At 34.9% G+C, this 23,594-nt stretch overlaps 4 protein-coding genes across 4 annotated transcripts; all 4 read right to left on the bottom strand.

Moving 5' to 3' along the window:
* Positions 1-7: 7 nt before the first annotated feature.
* Positions 8-2,029, bottom strand: CBG25503 (the record flags this gene model as incomplete). The annotated part of the gene is made up of 5 exons (XM_045241928.1): positions 8-91; positions 544-818; positions 1,131-1,671; positions 1,716-1,921; positions 1,966-2,029. 5 exons carry the CDS (start codon positions 2,027-2,029, stop codon positions 8-10), a joined length of 1,170 nt encoding a protein of 389 aa, XP_045097946.1.
* Positions 2,030-3,202: 1,173 nt separating this feature from the next.
* On the bottom strand, positions 3,203-5,234 carry CBG00643 (the record flags this gene model as incomplete). The annotated part of the gene is made up of 5 exons (XM_002630182.1): positions 3,203-3,401; positions 3,495-3,699; positions 3,744-3,811; positions 3,856-4,182; positions 5,173-5,234. The coding sequence occupies 5 exons, from the start codon at positions 5,232-5,234 to the stop codon at positions 3,203-3,205; spliced, it is 861 nt and encodes a 286-aa protein (XP_002630228.1).
* Positions 5,235-8,345: 3,111 nt separating this feature from the next.
* Positions 8,346-9,749, bottom strand: CBG00644 (the record flags this gene model as incomplete). The annotated part of the gene is made up of 7 exons (XM_002630183.1): positions 8,346-8,496; positions 8,813-8,867; positions 8,952-9,101; positions 9,148-9,215; positions 9,259-9,358; positions 9,416-9,642; positions 9,691-9,749. 7 exons carry the CDS (start codon positions 9,747-9,749, stop codon positions 8,346-8,348), a joined length of 810 nt encoding a protein of 269 aa, XP_002630229.1.
* Positions 9,750-17,664: 7,915 nt separating this feature from the next.
* Positions 17,665-21,749, bottom strand: CBG00645 (the record flags this gene model as incomplete). Its single annotated transcript, XM_002630184.1, has 7 exons — positions 17,665-17,836; positions 18,725-18,806; positions 19,045-19,156; positions 19,929-20,029; positions 20,075-20,237; positions 20,340-20,552; positions 21,519-21,749. 7 exons carry the CDS (start codon positions 21,747-21,749, stop codon positions 17,665-17,667), a joined length of 1,074 nt encoding a protein of 357 aa, XP_002630230.1.
* Between the last annotated feature and the right edge of the window lie 1,845 nt (positions 21,750-23,594).

Raw genomic sequence — 23,594 nt, 5'->3', positions numbered from 1 at the left:
CACATGCTCATTTCTTAATATTCGAAGATTGCGGCGTCAATCCAAATGAATCAAAATCGTCTCCAATTTGAAGTCGTTGTGGTTCTTCCACCTGAAAAAGTTATGCCTTGAAAACTTGAAAAAAACCATTCCACATAACTTATGTGACATAAGGCTTAAATTTCGGTCGAAAACCAGCGACCGCCGACCTATCAAGCTGGCCGAATTGGTGAATTTACGGATCACCATGTCAGTGTTTGCGTACACAGTATTTTATTTCACGACGCAAACCGGGGGTACGACGGGATAGAACTCGGCGAACTAAAACACTAAAACTGAGCGGAATAGAACTGTCACAAAATAGAGATGTTGCAAAATGGAACTCCTCTATCCTGCCGAGTTTTATCCCGTCGAGTACTGTCGAGTTCTATCCGTCGTTGGAGTTCTATCCCGTACCCGCCGGAAACACTATCTGGCATGTTGACTCGCAAATGTACTATGCTGGTCGGCTGGCGGTCGGTCGACTAAACTTCCAGACCGAATGGAAACCTCAATTTCACCAACCTTAACTCCTCTCCTGATCAATTCCATTAGTTGTTCCTTCTCTACTCTATTGGATTCGAACTCCAACGGGCATTCATTTCTCACTTCAAGGACACCTACATTCTCGACCATACGGCAAAAGCTCGGATTCTCTTCGAGAATGTTCACTATGCTTTCTAAATCCTTCCATACTTTTAAACAAGGACAGGGGCTTTTCAGCTGTTGGTGCTCATTGTATTGCTTTTCCATATTTGATACAAGTTTTTTGAAGTTTTCGTTTGACCTTCTTCGGGAACCTGCAAATCATTATGCCGTACTTGCTCTAATATGGTTCCATCCTATACGTGCACTTTGAGCTCAATTATCTCGTTTCCTATAAGAGATATAAAAAACCTGTCAACTGATACATATGTTTATTATAATAACAAGACCAACAGACGCGCTTAGCGTTTTATATAAGAAAGATAATATCATCAATATAATATCAGCTGAATCTTTTTTGATATCTCCTATAGGAACCGATATAATTGAACTCAAAGTGCAAGTATGGGGTGAGCTTCAATTAGAACAAATACGGTAATGTTAACGGGAAAACTTCGAAACTCTACCAATAGAATTGACGAAGTAGAAAGTCGTTATCATTTTTTCACAAATTCTCATCATCCTCATATATCGCAATTTGCATTTTATGTTTTCATCTGCTTCGAATAATTTCTTCTTCAACAACATCCCTAGCAATGGAATGGTTGCTTCTTTTCTTTTTTCTGGAAACACACTAAAATAAGTTGTTTCATAGATTAAAATTTTCGACGTCACATGATCCTGATGATTATCCAAAATGCAATCTGAGCAGAAATTGAAATCTGCTAAATTCAGATGCTCCGTGTCCCATTGAAACTGAAAATTGTCGAAAAAAGGATTCTCTACTTGGGTGTGACAGACATGACACTCGAGGGGAATCTTTAAATCCATGAAATTCCTGAGATTTTCAAATTTCCCTCCATAAAATCTAATTGATTTTGAACAGCTCTCGCAAATAGAATATTTCGATAAATCTCGATCTTTGATTGCTTCCTTTAATTTGCAAGTTTCACAAACTCTTAATAGCTTGTGAGCCGAGCATTTCGAGCAGACTCCAGTTCCAGTTTCCTGAAGCTTAAAATAAAAACCGGTGATGTCCAATAAAAGCTCACATAGCTCATCCACCATTTCCGGATCACTTGAAATATATCGTAATCGAAATTGCCCATGATACTTGACGAGCTATAATTAACAGCTCCATATTTGAAAGCCCCTTCTTTTTTGCACACTGGGCAGTTCTGATTCCTATTGGAATTTGCACAAATCAAACAAATCGAGTGCCCACAGGTTCCGACAAACGGCCGTCGTGCATCATTGTCTGAATAGATCAGTAAATGCGCTCTATTGAAAAAGGATTATTACCAAATAAATTGACATTATTGTAGGTCTTGCAAGCCAAACAAACCAAGGATTCCAGATGAATCATTGTTGATATAATATGGATAAAATTTATTTTTGAAAATGGAGAAAATAATTTTTCGGTGTTGCGAAATTTGTCTTGCTATTAGTTAGTGAGAGAGAGTGAGACTAAAAGACAAAAACGAAAGAATGTTACATGAACAACAAGAAGACACGAAACTGTTTACGACGCGTTTGATGTGTTTCTGATTACCTCCTGTTTTCTAGACCATTTTCACATATTGGCCTAACTTTTGCAGATTGAGTTTTCTAGGCCGCTATTCTTAATGACTTAGAAATAGCTAGATACTAACCATGTGTGTTTTTAGGCCATTTTAACATGGTGTCCTAACTTTTGCAAGTAGTGTTTTCTAGGCCACCGGCTCCAGGACGTTTCGGAAAACGACAGTTCAGAAAAACGACGTTTCAGAAATTGACATTTCAGAAACCGACAGTTCAGAAAACGACAGTTCAGAAACACGACGTTTCAGAAGCCAAAGTTTTAGAAACATGAGTAAATGAGTGTATTAAAATAAGTATTGCTCATTTTGAACTATAACGTTTATTGCTTATTTGTATTTGTGCACTTTTTCTATGATTTTAGGAACAATATCTAAGTAAAAACAACATCATTTATGAAAAAGTAACAAAATTAGAAGCGCCAAAGAATACACATACATTCCGTTACTTAAAAAAAAATTTAACTTTGTCAGTTTTTGATAAATGCTGTCGTTTTTACTTACAATTAGATATTGTCCCTAAAGTCATAGAAAAAGTGCACAAATACAAATAAGCAAAAAACGTTATAGTTCAAAATGAGCAATACTTATTTTGATACACTCATTTACCCATGTTTCTAAACCTTTGGCTTCTGAAACGTCGGGTCTGAACTGTCGGTTTCTGAAACGTCCCTTAGCCGGTCACCAACTTTTATGATTTGAAGACTCAAACGACTTTTTGAATTTTTTTCGATATTAGCCGTTCTGCAGAAATGACTTTTAAAAAAACATACTGGTCGCTAAAAGATTAAATTCGTACTTTGTAAAATTTACAGTATAACTGAATTTTTTTCTGAAAACATGAAAAATAACCACACAAGATGCCATTTGTTTTGTTAAAATAATCAAATCAATTTATTAATGATAAGAACCAACGAAATTTACAGAACACTACCGCAAAAATAATTTAACAAAAATACGATCTAAATAATCTTATTCCTTTGTACAATATCCTCCATTTTCACATTTTCATCATCATTATTGTTCACATCGGGAATCAATTGTTTAACAGGTGTAAGACCATAATACACATAGTCACGGGGATGTTCAATGGATTTACGGAACTGTTTGTCGGTGCCGTGGAACCAGTCAAGAGGACCAAAGCCATAACATTCATTGAATCTGAAAAATGATGATTTAATAATTTGGCTAGAATTTGATAGATTTTAGATTAAATTCTTTGAATTCAAATCTCTTCAATTTCCCAAAACTCACACTTTATGATGGAAATCATGATGCTCAGCTGATAACATGAACGGAAAATGATATCCAGAATGATGGAACGTGGTGGTCAGAATCGCATAGGATGTGAAGATCCAGTAAGAAACCACGTGGCATCGGAATAGAACTGCTCCAAGAGCAATTGGGCTCAAGTTGGAGATAGCGTGCTCCAGTGGGTGAGCGTAGATGCTAGCGATAGCTGGAATAGGTTTTTTTCACTTCAAATTTTGAGCGAAAACTCACAAACTGGAGCTGTCCACTCATGATGCTTCTTGTGGATGTGTCGATAGAGTTTTGGGTGGTGGAGGAGTCTGAAATTTTATTGAGATTCAGAAAGTAGGCTTGGATTCTTTACCTATGACTATAATAGAAAGCAATCTCATCCATTGCCATACAAAGTACCCAGTTCATCAGAAGAACCCACACGGATGGAATTTCCGGTCCGAAATCCATTCCCCACCATTTGGCAATATAAAACCAGATAGAAGTGACTATTGGGGTAACGATTAATTGATTGGGACCGATAACTTTCAAAATACTCCAGTATTTTGAAAGCGTTGGCTTTTTCTCCTCTTGGATTTTGTAAGGTTGCACCCATTTTGGATCCGTTACGTCGATTATTATGAAGAAAAGGTTGTAGAGCCAAAAAGAGATACCAGCCACTGCATTTCCAGCAACCACACTGAAAAAGTTTAAAATTTTTCGAATTTGGGGTTTTGACTAGGGGTTTGATCATGGGGTTTGATTGGGGGTTCATTAGGAAAGAAGGCTTCTATTCTTTCGGGAAATTTAGCCAACCGACCGACCGGCGACCGAATCCCTGCATTTGCTCGTCAAAGTTACAATACGTGTTTGCGTACGCATTTTTTCTATTTGGAAAATGTAAAGCTAGAAATTTCCTTCAAATCTGTCTAAAAACAAACTCACTAGGTTTTTTTAAAGCTGAGATACAACTATTCAAAGTGTCCCCAGCTAGACACGCAGGCAATGAGACACACTGCGTCTCTAGCCTCCCAAACTTCAAATGACTATATCTCGGCTCCTAGAAGGCCTAGAAAGTTGGTTTTTTGACAAATGTACAGGAAATTTTCTGTTCTACAAGAGTATATTAAAAAAAAATCAACAAGAATCAAGTGTCTAGCCAAGCGACAGTCGACCGAATTCATGCAATTGAGCGTCAAAATGCCAGAGAGTGCTTGCGTACGCAGCATTTTATTTTACGACACAATAAGGATTTTCTGACATTTTGAATCTCGTACGCAAACACTCGCTGTTAATTGGCGCGCAAATTTACGGATGCGGCTTAGTCGGCGGTCTGTCGACGGTGGCCAATTTTCGACAGACCCAAATGGAAGCCTTATTTTTGACAATTAAAATTATTTTTTTGAAGTTTAGAAGTTCAAAAATCATAAATGATCTGCACTAATTTCAAGTCATCACATTTCGCGGGTCGTTGAGTGATAAGAATATACTTGAAACCGGTTAACGTGGAAAGTTGAGAATCAGCAAGTTCTAGAAACATCGGAACTTTTGAATCATGAATTTCTAAAAGCTCAGGATCTTGAAGTTCTTCGAATATGTTTATTTCTGGAGTTTCAGATTTTCGGGATTTCAGAAGCCGATGGATCAACAATTTTAGCTATCAATAAGTTTTTTTCAAAAAAAAACTCACTATAACATGTATTCATCGCCTTCAAAATAATTGTATACAGTTGTATACCAGGACTGCAACATTCTTATATTTTGAAAATGAGAAGAAGAAGAACACTTTCCTCTCTTATCACCTCCCACTTCCACTCTATTTTATAGTGCTCCAAATCGAGTTGGTTTGGTGTTTAAAACAGCAAAAAATGGAAGAGTTTAGTCGGGTTCAACTAGACTTTAGTTATATTTTTTGAGCAGAAAATAGGCGTGCTCAAAATTTGGGGTAAACTCTAGGTAAATCATCTTATCGTGGGAAATTATCAGAACAAAAAAGATAAGATAGGGGAAATGGGATGATGATGATGATGATGGTCAAGTTGACTACTTGATTTTTTGGAAGAAGAATACCAATATTTTTTAGGTTTAGTTTCCAAGGATTTTAGGAGATCGGAGAAATCTGAGAATTTATTTTTTTTGTAGAATCTCAAAATCTCAATTTCAATTCATTGGCAAGAAATCTTGAGAGCCGAAAATTCTAGGATACTAAAGTTTCCATTTCTTATGAAAATTCGAGAATCTCGGAATCTCGGAATCTCGATACCAGAGTTTCAGAATTACAGAATCATAGAATCCATAGCACCGGACGTATTTGTCTGGAAAACTAATTTTAAAATTACAACGAAAATTTAAAAAAAACGGCAGGAAAAAACAGTTTCGAAAAAATAAACAAGAATGAGAAACAAACGCGTCGCATACGCAACGCTTCTTAAAGCCGACCAAGATCTGACAAAGATCTGACCAAGATTCGATCAGAAGCTGAACCCCTCTCAACTTCCGACCAGAAGTTGCAAGTGGCATCCTAACGCTGTTTAACTTCTGACCCAAAGTCGACCAGCTTCCGACCTGAAGTCGACGGTTCCTCAACTTCCGATTTATTCTGCGGTTTCCAAAAAAGGTCTAAATCGGAACCGATCGTGTTTATTCTCTCAAATTCACCATTCTCTCAAAGTACCGTGATCTGCGGTTTTCAATTTGGGAAAGATAAAATTTTCAAAAAAAACTAACTGTTTTAGCTGCCGTATTGTGGAACTAGAAAAACTGACACCTGGAAGTTTCGCGGGTGGAGTTTGTGCAGATTCACGATGCTCCGCTCTAAAAATTGATTTCTGGGAATTTATCTTTTTTAACAAAAATTCCGATTTCTTGGTAAGAAAATGATCACTAGCATCTCTAGAATCTCTCTTTCATTTAAAAACCAAACATAATAGCGGAAGTGGCTTAAACGAGGCAAAAGTCTGAAATGTTATATGAACTTATGAGAACATCATTAGAGGTGTTACGTCGCAACCTGCTGAACTAAATGTAAGCTGACAATGCTGAAGTGCCACAGGACGATAGATTTCGGATTTCAGGAACTGGAGATTCTGAAATTCGTAAGTTCTGTCATTCTGAGACTCTGAGATTAGCATGTTCTACGAAATAAAAATTCTAAAATTTTACTCATTCCAGGAATCTTCGGCTGTCAAAATTATTTGACTATTATTCGAAATCAAGGTTCTGAGATTCTGTAAAGAAGGTTATCACAGGCCATTCATGAACATTTTCATTGGAAAACTCTTTTCTCTCTAAAAATCGATATTTTCCAAAGGAAAATCGTGAAAATGCACTGACAAGGGAACCAAAACACCATCTAGACATCCCTGAGAATTTCAGAGCACGCTCGCCAGTTTCAGCTGAGTTATACCACTATCAGTATCAAAACCGCGTTTTTAGCGCAAAAACAGCAATTTTGAAAGGCGATTTCCTCAGCTTCCAGAAGGTTCCAGAACATGCAAATCGTTGTTTTTTATTTAGAATTCAATCAAATTTAATATTTCAGACATTTTCTCAGAAAAAATTTTTTTTTTTTTAAACGAAAATTTCTTCGGGTGGGAGATTTTATCGAACTTTTGTCTTTAAAAAATTTTTTTTTTGAAAAAGTATATAGCCCCAAATACAAAGCTTCAAAACTGCTACTTTCCAGTGATTGAGGAATTCAAACTTTTTCTGAAATTTTGAAAAAAGTTTTTCGAAGTTTTTTCTCTAGAAAATTCGAAAACAACGATTGAACCGTCAAATCTGACCCAAAAATGAAAGCCTTAATGGATTTCCTAGAAAATGATCTAAAATCACACCTCCAACATTCTCAACACCTTCTTCTTTCAATATGAATTTCGATATCAAATCTGAAGATCAGCGTCAATTGTCTACATCTTCCCTTGTCACATTCTTCTTCCTGTCTCGTTTTCCTCAGCTTCCAGAAGGTTCCAGAACATGCAAATCGTTGTTTTTTATTTAGAATTCAATCAAATTTAATATTTCAGACATTTTCTCAGAAAAAATTTTTTTTTTTTTAAACGAAAATTTCTTCGGGTGGGAGATTTTATCGAACTTTTGTCTTTAAAAAATTTTTTTTTTGAAAAAGTATATAGCCCCAAATACAAAGCTTCAAAACTGCTACTTTCCAGTGATTGAGGAATTCAAACTTTTTCTGAAATTTTGAAAAAAGTTTTTCGAAGTTTTTTCTCTAGAAAATTCGAAAACAACGATTGAACCGTCAAATCTGACCCAAAAATGAAAGCCTTAATGGATTTCCTAGAAAATGATCTAAAATCACACCTCCAACATTCTCAACACCTTCTTCTTTCAATATGAATTTCGATATCAAATCTGAAGATCAGCGTCAATTGTCTACATCTTCCCTTGTCACATTCTTCTTCCTGTCTCGTTGCGACCGATAATTTGATCTCAGAAGACGTCAAACTATATCCAAGCGGTTCCGAATCTGAAGGCGTGAGATTTCATAAATGTCTTCGTGATCACATTCTCTTCGTGATCGTTCGATTGGTTTGATTTCTTGAACCTCTTTTTGTTACAGTATCCTTAGTAGATTTTGCAGATCTAATTTCGAAGTTAGAAATTTCGCTGAGAAAAGAAATATATCCGTGATTTGTGTCGCCGTATACGGTACCTCCCAAATATGATCTGATTAGTCTGTTCGCATTCCAATGACTCCCGTTTGTTCCTTGTTCTTTTAATACATTTATTCATTTTAAAATTTTATTCGAATCAAACCAGCAATAGTAGAAAAATAAGCTCATGAGATTTCATAATTGAACCGGCACTTTTTGTCTCTAAATGTACAATTTTTTTACAAATTCTCTATTCTTGTTTCTCATCGTCCGGATGAATCTGCTTGATTGGTTTGAGACTCCAACTCATATAGTTTCGTTTTCCTTCCACTGACTTGCGGAAAGTGGTGTCTGTTCCGTGGATCCAATCCAAAAGTCCAGTTCCAAAGCATTCATTGAATCTGGAAATTGAAAAAAAATAGGAATTCATATTATAGAAGTTTAGAGCCTAGATTATGGGTTTTGAGGTTATTAAAAATATAATGCTATAGAATCTACAGTAATCGACAAACATTTAGTACAAGCCCACCCAGACGGTCAACTTTGAGCTAAATTATCTCGGTTCCTGTGACAGATATCAAAAATTAGTGAACTGATAAATTATTTATCATAATATCACCAGTACTTTATCAGTTGAACAATTTTTGATATCTCTCATTGAAACCGAGATAATTGAATTTCTATTAAACTTTTAAAAAATGATTAAAAATAACTCACACTTTATGATGATAGTCATGTGGTTCTGGTGAAAACATGAATGGGAAATGATAGCCTGAAAACATTTAATTCAATTTGGCTTTCCAGTTTCTGTGATTTGTGACTACTGATCGCAAAAGTGAAAGTAGGATTACTGTACCTGAATGCGAACAAGTCGTTGAGAGAATCGCGAGTGATGCCCAAATCCAAAGAGTCACCACGTGGCTTCCGCAAATTGTTGGTCCCAGAAGAACTGGACTCAAATTTGAGATTGCATGTTCCAGAGGGTGACAGTAGATGCTTGTGATAGCTGAAATTTTTTGGTGTTTTTAGAAAAAGTTCTTTAAGTGACTTACAAACTGGTGCGGTCCACTCATGATGCTTTTTGTGGATGTACTTATAAATTCTTGGGTGGTGGAAGAGTCTGACAATTGGAATTTTGTTGAAATTCGATATTTCTGTTTTACCTGTGAGTATAGTAAAATCCGATTTCCTCGCATAAAATCGACACAAAAATGTCGCGTAGAATTTCTAGGACAGATGGCATTGGTCCAGTGAAGCGGGCGCCTGGAAAATTAATTAGGGATTACTGTAGATTCTATTGCTCAGCCTGTCAAAACTTACCAAACCAAACCGCTGGAAAATACCAGCATATCGTGATCAGTGGTCCCGAAATGAATTGATTTGTCAAAATAACTTTAAAGGCTCCAAGATATTTCGATAACGGCGGTTTCTTCTCATCCTGAATCTTATAAGGTTGCACCCAATTCGGATCAATCATATCGATCAGAATGAAAAATAAATTGAACAGCCAGAAGTTGATATTCACGATTACTGTACCTCCTATCACACTGAAACAATCAAAGAAAGTTTTAAATTTTATCATAATTTTGACTTACTAGATAAGCAAGGGGTCACCTCCGAAATAATCGTAGACTTTTTGATAGGCTGATTCCATTTTCTTTTGAATTGATAATGAGAAATGACCCGGGTTGGTGTGCGCCTATTTATACACCTCCGCTATTTTTGAAGAATAGGGGGACAATTTTCAGATGGGCGGAGCAATAGAGTTTAGTTGTTGATGTATTTCCAACTAGAGTCTTTTTAATAAGGTGGGGTTGGGAGGGACTACTGTGTTTATTTGATCACTGTTTTCGAAAGAACCGAAGAGACCGATGGAATTAGGGAATTCCTTCTCGGAAATACATTTTGTAGCGTGTCAGTTGTAGCCTAACATGTTCTGGTGTTTTGAACTTGATGATTTCATAACATTGGGTGGTTTCTTTTGCAAGATACTGTAGCTTTGTGGGGTTTTCGAGAAGTGATAAGGTGCAGAAGTTGAACCTTGACACTTGCTGACTCTGAAAATAATATTTTTGTGACTTATGAAAATGAAAGGATAAGGAGGTAACTATCTTGAGCTGTAACGGAAAGTATTCATAGATTTGGCTGGTTCCAAAGGTCATTGTAAGCCGGTACATTTTGAATGCGGATCTTTATAAAAGTCATCATTCAGTATTATTCTGGTACAAAAAACCGGAGCTGTGGAAGAGAAGTGCCGGTGGCCGTGGCCGAAGGTTCCACTGCAAGAACTACCGTAACCCAAAGATATTTTTTTTCTGGATTGATTTTCTCGATTTTACGTTTTGCCTAGTTTTTCTGTTTTTCTTTTCCCGACCAAGTCGAGAAACAAAAATTTTGACATTGAAATAATCGACTGAAAACGCACGAGATTCGAAAAAATAAATTAGGACAATTAAAATATTCTTAAGTTACTGTAGTTATCGTTGCGGGACCATTAGGCGCGGCCACCGGCGTTTCTCTTTTACCGCAACTCTGGAGTCCTGAAAAGGTATTACAGAGTCCTGGATTTAGCTGAAAATTTCACAGTATACTAAACGAAATTACCTTATTTCTTCTAATACAGCTCACCCGAGTGGTCAAGTTTGAGCTCAATTATCTCGATTCCTGTGAAAGGCATCAATAAGTTGTCAATTGATAAAATAATAATGATATTATGGTAAACAATTTTTTAGTTGATAAAATTTTGATATCTCTTACCGGAACCGTAATAATTGAGCTTAAAGTTGACGGTTTGGGCGGGTTTCTATTAAAGGAAGCACGGTAGATTTTTTTAATTTACAAAATATATTCGGATAAGCTCCCGCTTTTTTTGGAATAAAAATATGTGGAAATTTTTGAATTATTGGTTTACTGTAGTCAGCACTAATTCACTAAGAACTGGTAAACTCCAACTACTTTCTACCCATGTCTCTTCCCCCAAAAATAGAAGCAGAAATCACACAAAAGGAGTTATCAAAAAAACCAAAACTTCTGAAACCACCTCCTACACTCTTTTCTGTGAAGTCAATGCACAAATTTTTCCACGAAATGCGTAGCTCTCCTTGAAACAATAATCAGACTTTCCGATTGAAATTTCAGTTATAGATCACGAATCATTTCGTCATAAATAGATCATCAGCAAGTTTTTTGAATTTGTGCATCTGAGTAGCTCTTTTTGTGATAACATGAATTATTTGTTGCTAGAAAAAGAACAAGAATAGAGTCTATTAATTAGTGGTTCAGGTAAATTTGATGATAATGATAATGTTGTTGGGGTAGAGACTGCGGTGGCTAGAAAAGTAATTTGAAAATGAAGCTTCTCCAAAATGTAAGGTCCAATTTTTTACTGGTTTCTGAAAGCTACAAAAATTATAAAAAATTGTAAGTTCCTGGTGGATCAGTTTTTGAATTTTGAGAAGAACTAATACTAACTAATCAAAAAGTCCAAAATGAATTCAAAATTTTAAACTGATATTGAAATTTTCTCAAAATTTATTTATTTTGTAATTTGGCTCCACATCTCTACCCGCAGTATACCGTATTTTTTCTAAAAAAGACTCACTTTCTTCGTCACTTTAAAATTATCTCGGTTCCTTTGAAAGATATCAAAAATCATTCAACAGAAAAAATGTAAATCATAATCTCATAAATATTTTATCAGTTTACAGATTTTTGATATATTTCATAAGAACCAAGATAATCGAGCTCGAAGTGAATGTTTAGGGTGAGCTTCTATTAGAGAAACTTTTGATCGTTACTGTATCCTGAAAACGATATGTTTAAAGGTCCAGAGTTCTTTCCAAAAAAAAAACCCTCGTCAATTCTAACTGTAATGCCCTTTAACGAAATACTTGTCTTCGAACTTTTCAGGGCACTCATCAGACTTTGTACCTTAACTTCCAATGTTTGTTTCAAAGATCTAGTCAGACTTTTTTTCTCGGTCTTTTTGATCTTTTTTTGATATTTTTCTTCCAACCACATGTTTTGGATGTTTGAACTATCTACTAAATTAGTCTGTTAGTTCTAATTGTGATCAGAAAAACAACCAAATCAGAAAGACACAAGAAACGGATATTCAATTCTCATTTTCGTTTTTCATAAAAAGAAAAGAAACACCCGTTTGAGGGATTCCAAACAGAAATGCGTTTGTAGTTTGAAGTGAAAAGAAAACCTCAAATTAAAACTGAAAATAGAAAACTAAGAAGAAAACTTCAATCTAGTTAAAATTTGTTGTTTTCAGATTCAACATAAAATTTTAAGATGACTGTGTTTTGATGTTTCCTTCCATTATCAGTTAGAGACTTGTTTTTTTACAACTATTTTCAGTCCAAAATTTTTTTGTCGTCTCTTAAAAATGAAAGATCATTTTCAGGTTCTTGACTAGATTGTTTTTAGTATACAGTTTATTTTTGAATTTCAAAATTATCCTATCTAGAAAAATTAGTTAGCCATGTATCGACACTAATTAGTTCCTAAAAATAGTTGTCGTTTATCTGGGTATTTTCAAGAATCTGCTACCGTAATCCCTTTTCCCTTTTTTGGACAAAATAAAATAATGGGCGGAGTCACCCGCTATCTGATAGTTCAAACACCGTTGCCTGGGGCGCAATGGAAAGTTCTACAGTAATATTTTTGTTTGAACCAGTATTCATTAATGACATCAAATTCTGGAATTTTTTAAAAATTACTCAGCGTTTTGAAGGCTTCAAAAAAGCAGTTTTTCATTTTATCATTCAGCACATAAAAAGTTTTTTTTGAACTTTTGATTTTTTTTTCTGGAAGTTTGTAAAATTCGGGATCTTGATGTTAATCAAATGTGTAAAACTGAAATGCACTGTTTTGAATATTTTTGATAGTGAAGTACCAATTAGAATTTTTTTTATTTGGTTTTCCACAAATGATTCGCTTTTTAAGCTCTCAAACATATCCCAGCCAACTATTTGAGAATCAGATAAAAGCCCATTTTTTTGTAATTTTCAAAAAGTTTTCAGATGTCAAAAGTTGAGGAAATGAAATTCGAAATAATTTGTAGCATATACAATACCGGAAAATATCATATTTTGGCTTTTTTAGTGGAAAATAGTCAACGTTGGACTTCTGAAAAAAATCCAGAGAATTTCCACTACTCTGAAAACAACAGAATATACTTTAAAAAAATATTTACTTTTGTAATCGACAACCTTTTCGCCAATTTCCATTCTGATGAGATATGCCGTTTGCAACCAAAAAAGTCCCGAAAATACAAAAATCCCTTTAAAACCGCTTATCTCGTTTTGATGGATTTGTACAAAGAAGTCGTCAATTATTAGGTTGTCCAAAAAGTCTTTGACACTTTTACTTCGCTCTATGTTGCTCGTCCGAATTTCGATTTGTTCTAAATCTGTTTTCATATTTATAGTTGTCTCACATTGTGTGTTTGACGCACTATAAAAAATTTCCCCTAAACAGTGTAATGGGCGAGAACTAACTCGATGAACATCACATACCCAGAGGTGTGTTTTGTTCATGTTGCTCCTGGGTCTCTAGAGCAACGAACTTTGGCGAACAAGGTGCAAAGTGTTAGACGTAGACACTCGAACCACTAATAAGTTTTCCCTCGAACCACTAATAAGTTTTTGTTCAAAAGATTCGGAGAAGGGAACTACGCCAAAATCAGATTTTTTGAATTTGGTTAGACAGGGCTGGAGTAATGTCCCGCAAGCTGTTTCCGGGCTCCAGTATCACCAACTCTGGCTCTACGGCTTCCAAATGGAAAGTGATATTTATGCACATCGCCCTCACCTCCAGAAAGGCTTGCTGTTCAAACTATTGCATGACAACGAAAAACCACACAAATCTTTGAACACCCCGTAGTACGCTCGAGCCTATAGGAATCAAAATTTTGTTTTACCCAGCGTATACCCCTCATCTGGCACTAATTAATTACCACTTTTACTAATTTCTCCGAACTTTCTTGCTGGAAATAAATTCCACGATCGGAAAGATGTCAAAAAAATTTGAATCATTTTTTCGCTTCTGAGTCGCCAGATTTCTGCGCAATTGAAATCACCCAACTTCTGTTGCGCTGGCAAAAAGTTACAAACTCCAATAGTGAATACATTTCTTATTGATGCCTCTCGAAGAAAAGTGTCAAAGACTTTTTGGACAAATTAATACAAAAATAAAGCTTTGATTTTGTTTTCTATACCCTGAAATTTTCAGATAATTTTAATAATTCTGGATACTTTTTCATAAGGTCAAATTTACTAATCCGTTCTGAAAAAGTCTAAATTTGATATATTCTTGTTGGGTTACTGTATTACTGTTCTTTCATGAGTTGGGAATCATTGTCAATTAAAAAAAAAGATCCCGTAAGCAATGAAATTGGTTACTAACAACTAGCCTCCACCCTTTCTATTCATTTTGCAATTTTTGGGCGAAAAATTACAAGAGGCTAGATTCATTCTACCGTATACCAATTTGTTGTTTACGATTTGATCCGCGCAATTTGTTTTGAATTGACAATATCACATTTTTTAATTCTCAAGTTTTGAGTAATTAAATTCTGATCCAAAAAGTTCTAAGTTATCGATAAGCTCCGATTACTCCAACTCAGGTTATCAGATAAATGAATATTTTATTTTTCAGATCATTCCATGATCAATTCCATATTCCAGTAACTATTTCAGTTACTGCTGAGCTGGAAGTTCTTATCTTTAGTTCCCGTGGAAAAGAGACAGAATGATTACATTCAAATTTCGAAAGAACGCCAAGACTAGATGGTTACTGTAAAATACTTGAATTTTCGAAGGTCAAAAATCTTACCGTATCACTCAAACCTGTTAGAAAACTCCCCCGATAGAAGATAAAAACGCAATTTTCAAAATGTCATCCTCTCGAGAAGAAGTTATCACTGAACCTGATCATTCTCTATCAATCAGAACATTCATTAAGTATCAAATCCGCAATTCTGATCTCTCAAAAGTTCAATTCGAAAAATAAAAAAGTAAAAAGCGATAAAAACTAGATAAAAATGCCCAGAGGCTGTGTCTCTGTTTGATCATGATGACAATAAGAGGAGAAAGTTTCATTGACTGATAACACAAAATGTTAACTATATGCTCCAGAAAATGCACGAAAATTTGTGTATTGTCTTTTGATAGGGAGGAGGGAAAGGAAAATGGGCAGCTGAATTTCAGATTCTCAAAATTCAGATTTATCAATGATATCATCTCAATCGGTGCAGATCAATTATCAATTACACCGTCTATCGTCATTGATCAGGAATTCCGAATTACGACAAACGAATTAAAATGATCGTTTTGTATTCAGAAAATCGTAGTTATGATGTTTGAAGCCTACGTGATTTTTGAAGTAACCCCGGCCTATTCAAAAAGACAAACCTCCGGGTAGACACAAACTGATAAGCAACTTTTGAAGGGTGTGAAAAATTGGGAAAATCCGAGAAGAGATATTTTTAAGAAAATTGGTATTCTGGAAAGATTTCACAATTTTCACTTTAAGAAAGATCTGTGACGGATAATTTTCTTGTCAAATCAATGTGCAGTGTTGAAGCTCTAATTTGATTATAATCGGAAGCTTGGAGACCAATAAGAATATTCTGGACTGTTTTTCAGGACTTCAAAATCGGCTATTTCCCATTGATTCAGTAAAAAAGATATATTTTTTCTCCCAGTGCTGAATGCTCCAAAAAAAATCAGCAAGTACAAAGTATTAGGTTGGAAAGAAAGTTTCTTTCTTTTTGGCAGAGTTTTTTTTTGAGGATCGATATCTGGCCCTCCAAGTTGTTTAGCGGGCCAAATTTTTTGTCAGAGAGCTGTGTTCAGTGCCTATTAGATCCTAGATTTTCAAATTTTCATCTCTCTTCGTGTTGAAGAAATGGCGATTCTTTTAGTCCTTATCCGACTGCCCATTGGCAACTTGATTATATTTTTATTTTTATTCGGTCTTCAAACAGCTGGTATTTGGAAAAAAAATTGTGGCTGTATATAAGGGACATGTTCCGTCATCGCCTACAATTTGGCTTTTATTCGAAGAATTCCAAACAAGAGAGTTCAGTTTGAAAGATGCCAACGGCCTAGTGAGTCGGATCTTCATCAATTGCTAAAAACCGGGGAGGTACATCCATTTCAAACATTTGTAAAATGTCACAGGTATTGCCCTCTAGTCAACCAAGTTTTGTAAACAGATCGAAGTCTCTTGGCAAAGTCAAAATCTGGGTTGATTCGTACCCGGTGTTTTTCCGGGCTACAATATCTTTCGCCATGTAGACATGGGTATGTTTCACCTATCATTTCTTCGCACGTTCAAATGGCTGGATGATGTCATTACAGTAGATGATAAGTGGGTAAGTTACTCTGTCAATGTGCGGAAGGGTCAGTTGATTGCCAAGAAATAGCTAGCTCTGGACGTCCAAGAACCTAAATTTTCCATAAAAATAGGTATGCTATGAGTTTGATGGTCGGTCAAAGTAATGGAAACCGGGAACTTTTAGTTGAAGGTACCACTATAACTGCCACCTTGTGTAGTTCATAATTAGAAAATATGAACTATGGCACAAAAAAGGAGTAGGCCCACTATTTCAATCGCAGCCCTCCTCGTTCTGGGCCGATGGAATCAAGAAATTACCGGAGCTTTGCCAGACAACTATTGATGCTAATGAACGCCACTTTCATTGATCTAGCTCCCTCCGCATTGAGAAAAATTTGATCGAAAGCTTTGCCAAAAAAGAAAGAAACTTTCTTTCCAACCTAATATGAAAAATTTGGAACAGCCGGATTCATAGTTGATGATTTGTTCACGATCCCAAGAAGCTTCAATATCTCTACATGTCCCTTTCAATACGTATTGGTTTTAATCGTTTAATTGTTTTACAATAGACTTTTTGAGATGTTCCCCAACTTTTCAGGAACTGTCTTGAAACTTAAACTTTGTTTCCATATTCTCAAATTATCGGATCACTTGAAAATATTCTAAACTTTCTTTTTCAGATTGCTTAGCTTTCCGAAAGACATTATTATTACGGTAGACTCTGGTTGGAAAACTGAACTGAGTCTTCTAGTACCGTACTCCCATCAGTTTCTCTGTTCCCAAATGGGCAGGTTACATCATATAATGCCCAACCCAAAATTACGGTTGTTTTAATGCCAAACCCTTTTTCTTTATCTAGTCATATCACGCCACGCTCTCAACCCACTTTATCTTCATGTTTGCTTATCAGTTCTTGTCCTGATTTTGGCATGTTCTGGAACCGAATAGTTAAGCTTCTTGTCAGGGCTTATCCACTTTTTTCTTGGTTGTCGACTTTGACCTGTTCGAAAAATACAAAAAAAGTTCAGGAATTCAAAAAAAAGAGTTCATTTGAAAAAAAGGGACTTGAACGAAAAGAGATCAAATTTGAATTTTGGGGGGAAAGATGAGCAAAAAGTACTATAAGGAAAACGATGAAATGGAGGAACCCGAATAGAGAGAAAGATGGCTAAAACTAGAAAAATTGACTAATTGAAATACCTAGACGGCTTTGTATGAAATTAAGAAACAAAAATAATGGATTTATGAAGACGTTTCTTTTCCTGTTCCCTTTGATGCTGGATGAGTTCATGAAAGTCATGGAGCATTGCTGGTTTAAATTCAGGAATATCGATGAAATCCATACAGCACATGGTCTCCTCTCGTTCACAGGATAACACCATTTGCATTTCTCTGAAAGATTGATAATTGGGAAATTTGTTTTGTTAAAAGTCATACATTTTTTGTCTGACTGATTTGGGAGAAAATAAATTGACATACAAGTATGCACAGAATGATGTCAAGAACTCTGATGTAAAATATAATTGGAAAGATCTAAATGTCAGGGTTTTGCAGAAAAAAGAAGCTGTCATAGTTCTTTAAACTCCTTTGAACATTTGTCATCTTGAAAGAAACTGAGCTCAGAAGATTCCAGGAAATGAGAAAATCAAAATCAGAATTTCAAATTTAAAGGACATAATTTAACAAGAAAGACATTCGAAATCTTATTAATAAGTTGTTGTCTATGATGTACATCTTGCTCTAATTATTCAGAAAATCTTCTACTAAAATTTCAAGTTTTGAATTTCTGATAATCATTTTAATTGGCTCAAAGTTGACGGGGAGACTGAAAAAAGTCACAACTCTATTAGAGATTTCACTGTATTTTGCAAAGTCATATTTTCTAAAAAAGTAAAAATTTTTTCAAACTAATTGATTATTGTATGCAGGCATCCAAAAAGGCTTTAAATATATATATATCCCCTTTAAAAGGATGTCTCCTAAACCCCTGAACTTTGAACCTATTTATCTCGCTTCCTGTAAAAGTTATCAAAAAGTGACCAACTGACAGAATGTTCATCATCATATCAAAAACATTTTATCAGTTGATCATTTCTTCATATCTTTCACAGGAACCACGATAAATTAGGATAAACTTGACAGTGCGGTATTTGCATGGTTTTCGTTTGACTGTTATCTTTAGAAATAGAAAAACCATTTCTTCAAATATTTTATTGAACCTTTTCGAAATTCATTTTCAACCCGTATTCAATCAAAACGTGTGGTCTTTTCTTCTCTTACCCAAAGTCCTCAATCTGTGTCATGTAGAAAACAATGATAGTGACAATGCAAATGTATTCACAAAGTGCCGGTAACAGTTCCGCTGTAAATTTGAACTCATTGATCACATTTCTTCCATTTGGAGAGGAAGAGTAACAAATTGATATACATATCACATGCCAGTTCTTGACCAATTTATCAACTCTAAACGTCACTTTCTACCTCTCCCACTTTCTCCATGCTAAAATTCCAAAGTTCAATAATGATAAGTTGAATTATACGGAGAGTTAGATAGGTGAAGAGGCGCGTGGTCAGTTTTATGCAGATAGTAAAACACTTACCGTGATACAAGCACGGTTTGGAGAAGAGGAATGAGATGTAGTCTTTGCACACGATCGGCAGGCAGAGGGCGAAAAGAGCAATACAAAATGCACGTTCCAACACGCGACTGCTCTGAAAATAGATTATGGTTTTTGGTCGGAATCAGTCCGTCCAAAGATACTGGAAGGGATTTTTGGGGTTGAGAGGGAAACTGTAAAACCGAAAAAGCTAGAAACGCTGTTTTCGATCAATTGTATGGGAAATATCGTGAAACCTGCAATAGAAGAGCCCCTGAATTTTGAGCCAATTTTTCTGAATTCCTGTAGAATAATTTCAAAAAGTAACTGATAAATTGTTAATCATAATAACACAAACAGTTTATCAGTTGTCTTGCATAGGACCCAAGAAAAATTAGCTTGAAATTGACAATGTGCTTCTGTTACAGGTCTTACGGTACTGTACTGAACATCATATTTTGACTTTTTCATTGAAACTTTGTAAATTTTGGAGTACAAAAAATAACATTCCCATTGCTTCGAAAATTCTAGATCATACTAAAATTTAAAAAATACATACAAAAAATATAAGCCAAAATGCCCAATTATGCCTAAAATGATAATTGTATATTTTTGAAACAAATTATCTTATAAAACGGATTCTCTAATTTTGTTTAGTGTACTCTGAAATTTCAGACCGCTGGGAAAGGTCACAACTACTTTTTCAGGACTTTCAAGTTGACTTTCACTGAAAAAGTCAAAACATGATACGTTTTGACAGATGCCGTAAGTTCTGAAGATCGGACAAGCTCAACGTAGCTTTTTGCGTTTCTCGTTGAAGGTGTATTGAATTAGACAAAGTTCCAGACTCCAAAATTGTACTTTCAGTTATTTCACATGCAACTTACCTTTCTATGAATATCATAAGATTCCAAATAGGTATACGAAGTGGCACAGATGAAAAACGACGCCCCGAACAGTGGAAGCGAGTAGTACACCAGGAAACTCACTGAAACATCTTAAAATCAAAGTTTGAAAGCAATCTGAATCTCACAATCATTGATATCCACACTAGTATGTAGACAAGTGACGAACATTCCGAACACCGAAACACACAGATCAGTGATGGTACAAACACATCCGATCACTTTGATTTTTATGAATTTTGCAGGATTTTGCAACATTACATCAGATGTGCGAATCAAAACGATGACCATCTGAAATTGTATGCTCTTTGGCCATGAACTTTTTCAATTTTGGTTTCTGATTGGTACGAGTTGGAAATTGTCATTCTCTCCGAAACCCTACTACATACTCACCCTTAACAGAACAGTGATTAAAACGGCGGTTCGCATTGATGCCTGAGCTGGCGCCGAAAATGTCATCCTTCGAAGAATCGACGGAAGATTCGTACCGTTTGGATGGGGGAATACGTAGCAATGATTGTTAAAAACTGTGCCGAATGAGTGGCGGATATGGTTTCGGGCAAGGAATTTGTGGAAGGGGTGGAATGGATTCATGGCAGCGATCACCTGGGAGTTTAGAAATTCTTAAATATTATAATACATTTTTAGTAGTCAATTTGGAAGAATGAATTCATTGTTCGGCTTTTTCCCTATAATTAATTCAGAGAACTGTCATATATTTATAAATTGTAGCCATTTTTGTTGAAAATAGACAAATTTAGATGCCTAATAATGATAATACCCTTTACTGGATACGAAAATTTTCAGGTTTCTTTAACAAAAAATGTCTAATTTTGTAAACGAAAGTTGTTTCTATAAATTGATTTGAATGAGATAAACAGCTTAAAACCAGCCAAGTACCATAATTTTACGAAATAACACTGATTTCATAGTCGAGACATTTTTAACGGTTTATCTCATTCGAATGAGTTTGTACAAAAAAGTGGTAAACTACAAAATTGAATCTCTATTTTTGGTTAGTACACTTGAAAATTTTCGGTACGATCCAATAAAAACTACTACATCTTTAAGGCATCCAATATCGGTTATTTTTCATTTTTTATAATGACTTCCTGACATTAAACTTTAAGCTCATATATCTAATTTCCTGTAAAAGATATCTAGAGATAGTCAACTGACAAAATATTGGTGATCTTATGATAAACAATATTTCAGTAAATAATCTTTTGTTATCTTTCACAGGAAACGAGATAAATTGGCACAAAGTTGAAAGTTAAATGGTCCTTTTATAAGTGTGTTTACGGTATGTGTTTAGTTCTGTAATGGGGTTATTCATGTAGCGAAAATATGTATTGAAATGCATTTCCGCGCCCTCGAAATTCAATGCATGAGCGTCGCGAAATGTATTTCAAAGCATTTCGCGACATAACTGTAAATGCATTTCAATACATATTTTCGCTACATGAATAACCCCATAAGTATTATACAATTTAACCATCTAAAAAAAAACAAAATGCTATTTTTTAACTCCCACATTTTCAACTGATACCTAATAAATCGTAGAAGCCTCACCTCATCATATCCGACGACGGTTTTGTTTGTATAATCTGACCGATAACTGTGAACCAATTCGCTGAAATTGTCAGGCGACACCACGAACTCCTTGGAGAAAAAATAAAGGCTGACAGCCACAAAAATCATAGAGCTAATGAAAAAATAAACATAGATTGTGGAGATTCGATGTGTCGCGTGCGCCCACTCCCAAGAATCCTGCGGATCCATTTTTCCACACCGTCGTGTCATGATTACTCTGGAATTAGAAAGTTTGACAGAGTTTTTAGAAGATAAAAGTGTAAATGTGTAGAGCAATTAAAACTGCAAGATGGAACTATACAGGAAAATTTGACTTTTTAGGAGCATAACATCAACTTTGAAGTCTTGAAAAAGTAGTCCAGAATTTGACAATTTTTTTGTTCAAATCCAATTAAATGAAATAGGCGGTTTCAAAGGAACACAAGTAATATTGTCACTTTTTTATTCAATTGAATGAAATTTGGCGGAAAAATTGTTAATTACAAAATTGAAGCTCGATTTTTGTTCAGTATACATAATCTGAAATTTTCAGAGCAGTGAAAAAATGACTTCTTTTCCAGGACCTCAGAGTTGACTATTCTCCACTCAAAAAGTTTAAATAGTGGATTGTTTTGTTTGGTACTGTACATTTAAACAGAAAAATATTGCGAATATAACTGTGCGGATACGGTATCTCATGGAAAAACACTAAAATACTTTTAGAAATCCTGGTTATAAATAGGGAAAAATCTGCCACAGAAAAGATGTTTGGTGTCCTTGAAAAGTCAAAATGATTAATGATAAAGCGGTAAAGATCTATGAAAATAAAAACTGGATGGCAACAAACGATGTTAATTAGAAACCAGAATAATGAAAGTAACAAAAACAAAAGATCAAAACGATCAAAAGTTTTTCCCTAGTGACAATGCGCTAATTAATGAAAGAAACATAAATAAACTTGTATAAAAAGATTTGTTTAACATCTCAATGGTTTTTTTGTAGTATGATCTTAAGAAATCTTATGAAAGTGTTTCTTTCTCGCAGTGTTCCTCTGTCAAGTGGACGGATCCTGGAATACTTGGAATCGAGACTATACTCTTTTTTGTGCGATTTTTGAAGAATTGAATGAGAGAGAAGGAGGAAAAAAGAGAGGAAGAAGACACAAGAAGTTTAGAAAATCAGGGACAGATTTTTGAAAAGCTCTGAAATTTAAAGAAAAATACTGGTGGAGAATGTGGAAATCCAGAAAGATTTTAAAAATATCTAGAAGGGTTTTTTTGGAAACTTCGAGAAAAATAAATTCAACAAAAAACTTTTTTAACACATGCCGTTATATGATTCTTTAAAAGTTCCGAAAATATTAATCGGTTCTTTTAGGTTTCAAATTTTTCGAAAATAATCAATTTATATTTCAAACATTCAAAGAATTTCAAACATGAACCGAAAAGTAATTCAGATCAAAAAGTGTATTGCATGATCCCAAATAATCAATTCTGACCAGTTTTTTTTCGTTTTTGGAAAATCCCAAAAGGTTCTTAAATTTTTTCGAGAAGGTTATTTCCACAAAAGAATGTGGGACACCACTTCAAAATCCAAAAGCAGAATTCTGGACTATTTGTATTAGGAAAAAATTGGGCATTGATATTAGAAAAAATCGAAAGTTTGAAAATCCTTTTTTAAAGAAATATGATCACTTCCAAGATTTATTCGTCATAAATTTGCATATATTATGAAAATCTGAGATTGCCATCTTGAAACACCAAAAAACAAAAAATCTTCTCGGAAATCTGTTATGAAACAAATAAAAAAATCATTTTAAAACATAAACGAATGCTAATTCCATTTTTCTTATTCTCCTCATTTTCTCAAGTGATTTGATCTTTTCCTTTTTCTCTCGGACACTAACCGGGACAAAAAAGGGAAACCCGCAAGATAAAACTTTTGGGGAGTACAGTACACTAGCCAAGAAGAAAAATTATGGAAGACCTTTTCAGTTGGAAATTGTCATTTTTTAAATTTTGAAAATGAGAGCCCTAGTACTTGTTTGTTTGATCTGAAAGTTCCAGAGAGCTATGC

Source organism: Caenorhabditis briggsae (assembly GCF_000004555.2).
Source record: "Caenorhabditis briggsae complete genome, chrII, whole genome shotgun sequence".
Lineage (NCBI taxonomy): Eukaryota > Metazoa > Nematoda > Chromadorea > Rhabditida > Rhabditidae > Caenorhabditis > Caenorhabditis briggsae.
This window is presented reverse-complemented; position numbering and strand designations above follow the sequence as displayed.